Genomic DNA, 489 nt, shown 5'->3' with positions numbered 1-489 from the left:
CCTCTGCCCGCCTCATGGCAGCGCAGCACGAACACGGGGCCCTGTCCCCCAGGGGCCGGGCCGGCAGGGCTGGCCCCCGCTGACCCGTCCCCTCCCGCAGCGGGCTGACGCACGAGGCGCACCGGAAGGAGGTGGAGCAGGTGTACCTGCGCTGCGCGGCGGGCGCCGTGGAGTGGATGTACCCGACCGGAGCGCTCATCGTCAACCTGCGGCCCAACACCGCCTCCTCGCCCCGGCCGCTGACGCTCTGCATCCAGCCCCTCCAGGACGCGTCGGGGGCCAATATTTATTTGGAAAAAACTGGAGAACTGAAGCTGCTGGTGCGGGACGGGGAGCGGGGGCCCGGCCAGACGCGGTGCTTCCCCTTCGCGCGGGGCGGCCTGTTCGTGGAGGCCACCCCGCAGCTGGACATCAGCCGCAGGGCCACTGGCTTCCAGTATGAGCTGACGGGCCACAGCGCCGGCTCCCACCTGCAGGCGCCTTCCGGTG

General features: G+C 71.8%; 1 protein-coding gene across 1 annotated transcript in view; it reads left to right on the top strand.

Moving 5' to 3' along the window:
• Positions 1 to 489, top strand: part of METRNL (meteorin, glial cell differentiation regulator-like) — a 2,332-nt gene that overhangs the window by 663 nt on the left and 1,180 nt on the right. The window contains exon 2 of the mRNA XM_004695507.2: positions 101 to 486. Within this exon, the coding sequence (XP_004695564.1) occupies positions 101 to 486 (386 nt within the window). The remainder of the gene's footprint in view (positions 1 to 100; positions 487 to 489) is intronic.

This window comes from Condylura cristata, unplaced genomic scaffold, assembly GCF_000260355.1.
Source record: "Condylura cristata isolate star-nosed mole 26May11 unplaced genomic scaffold, ConCri1.0 scaffold00068, whole genome shotgun sequence".
NCBI classification, from domain to species: domain Eukaryota; kingdom Metazoa; phylum Chordata; class Mammalia; order Eulipotyphla; family Talpidae; genus Condylura; species Condylura cristata.
The sequence above is the reverse complement of the archived record's forward strand: the minus strand, read 5'-3'. Positions and strand labels throughout refer to the sequence as shown.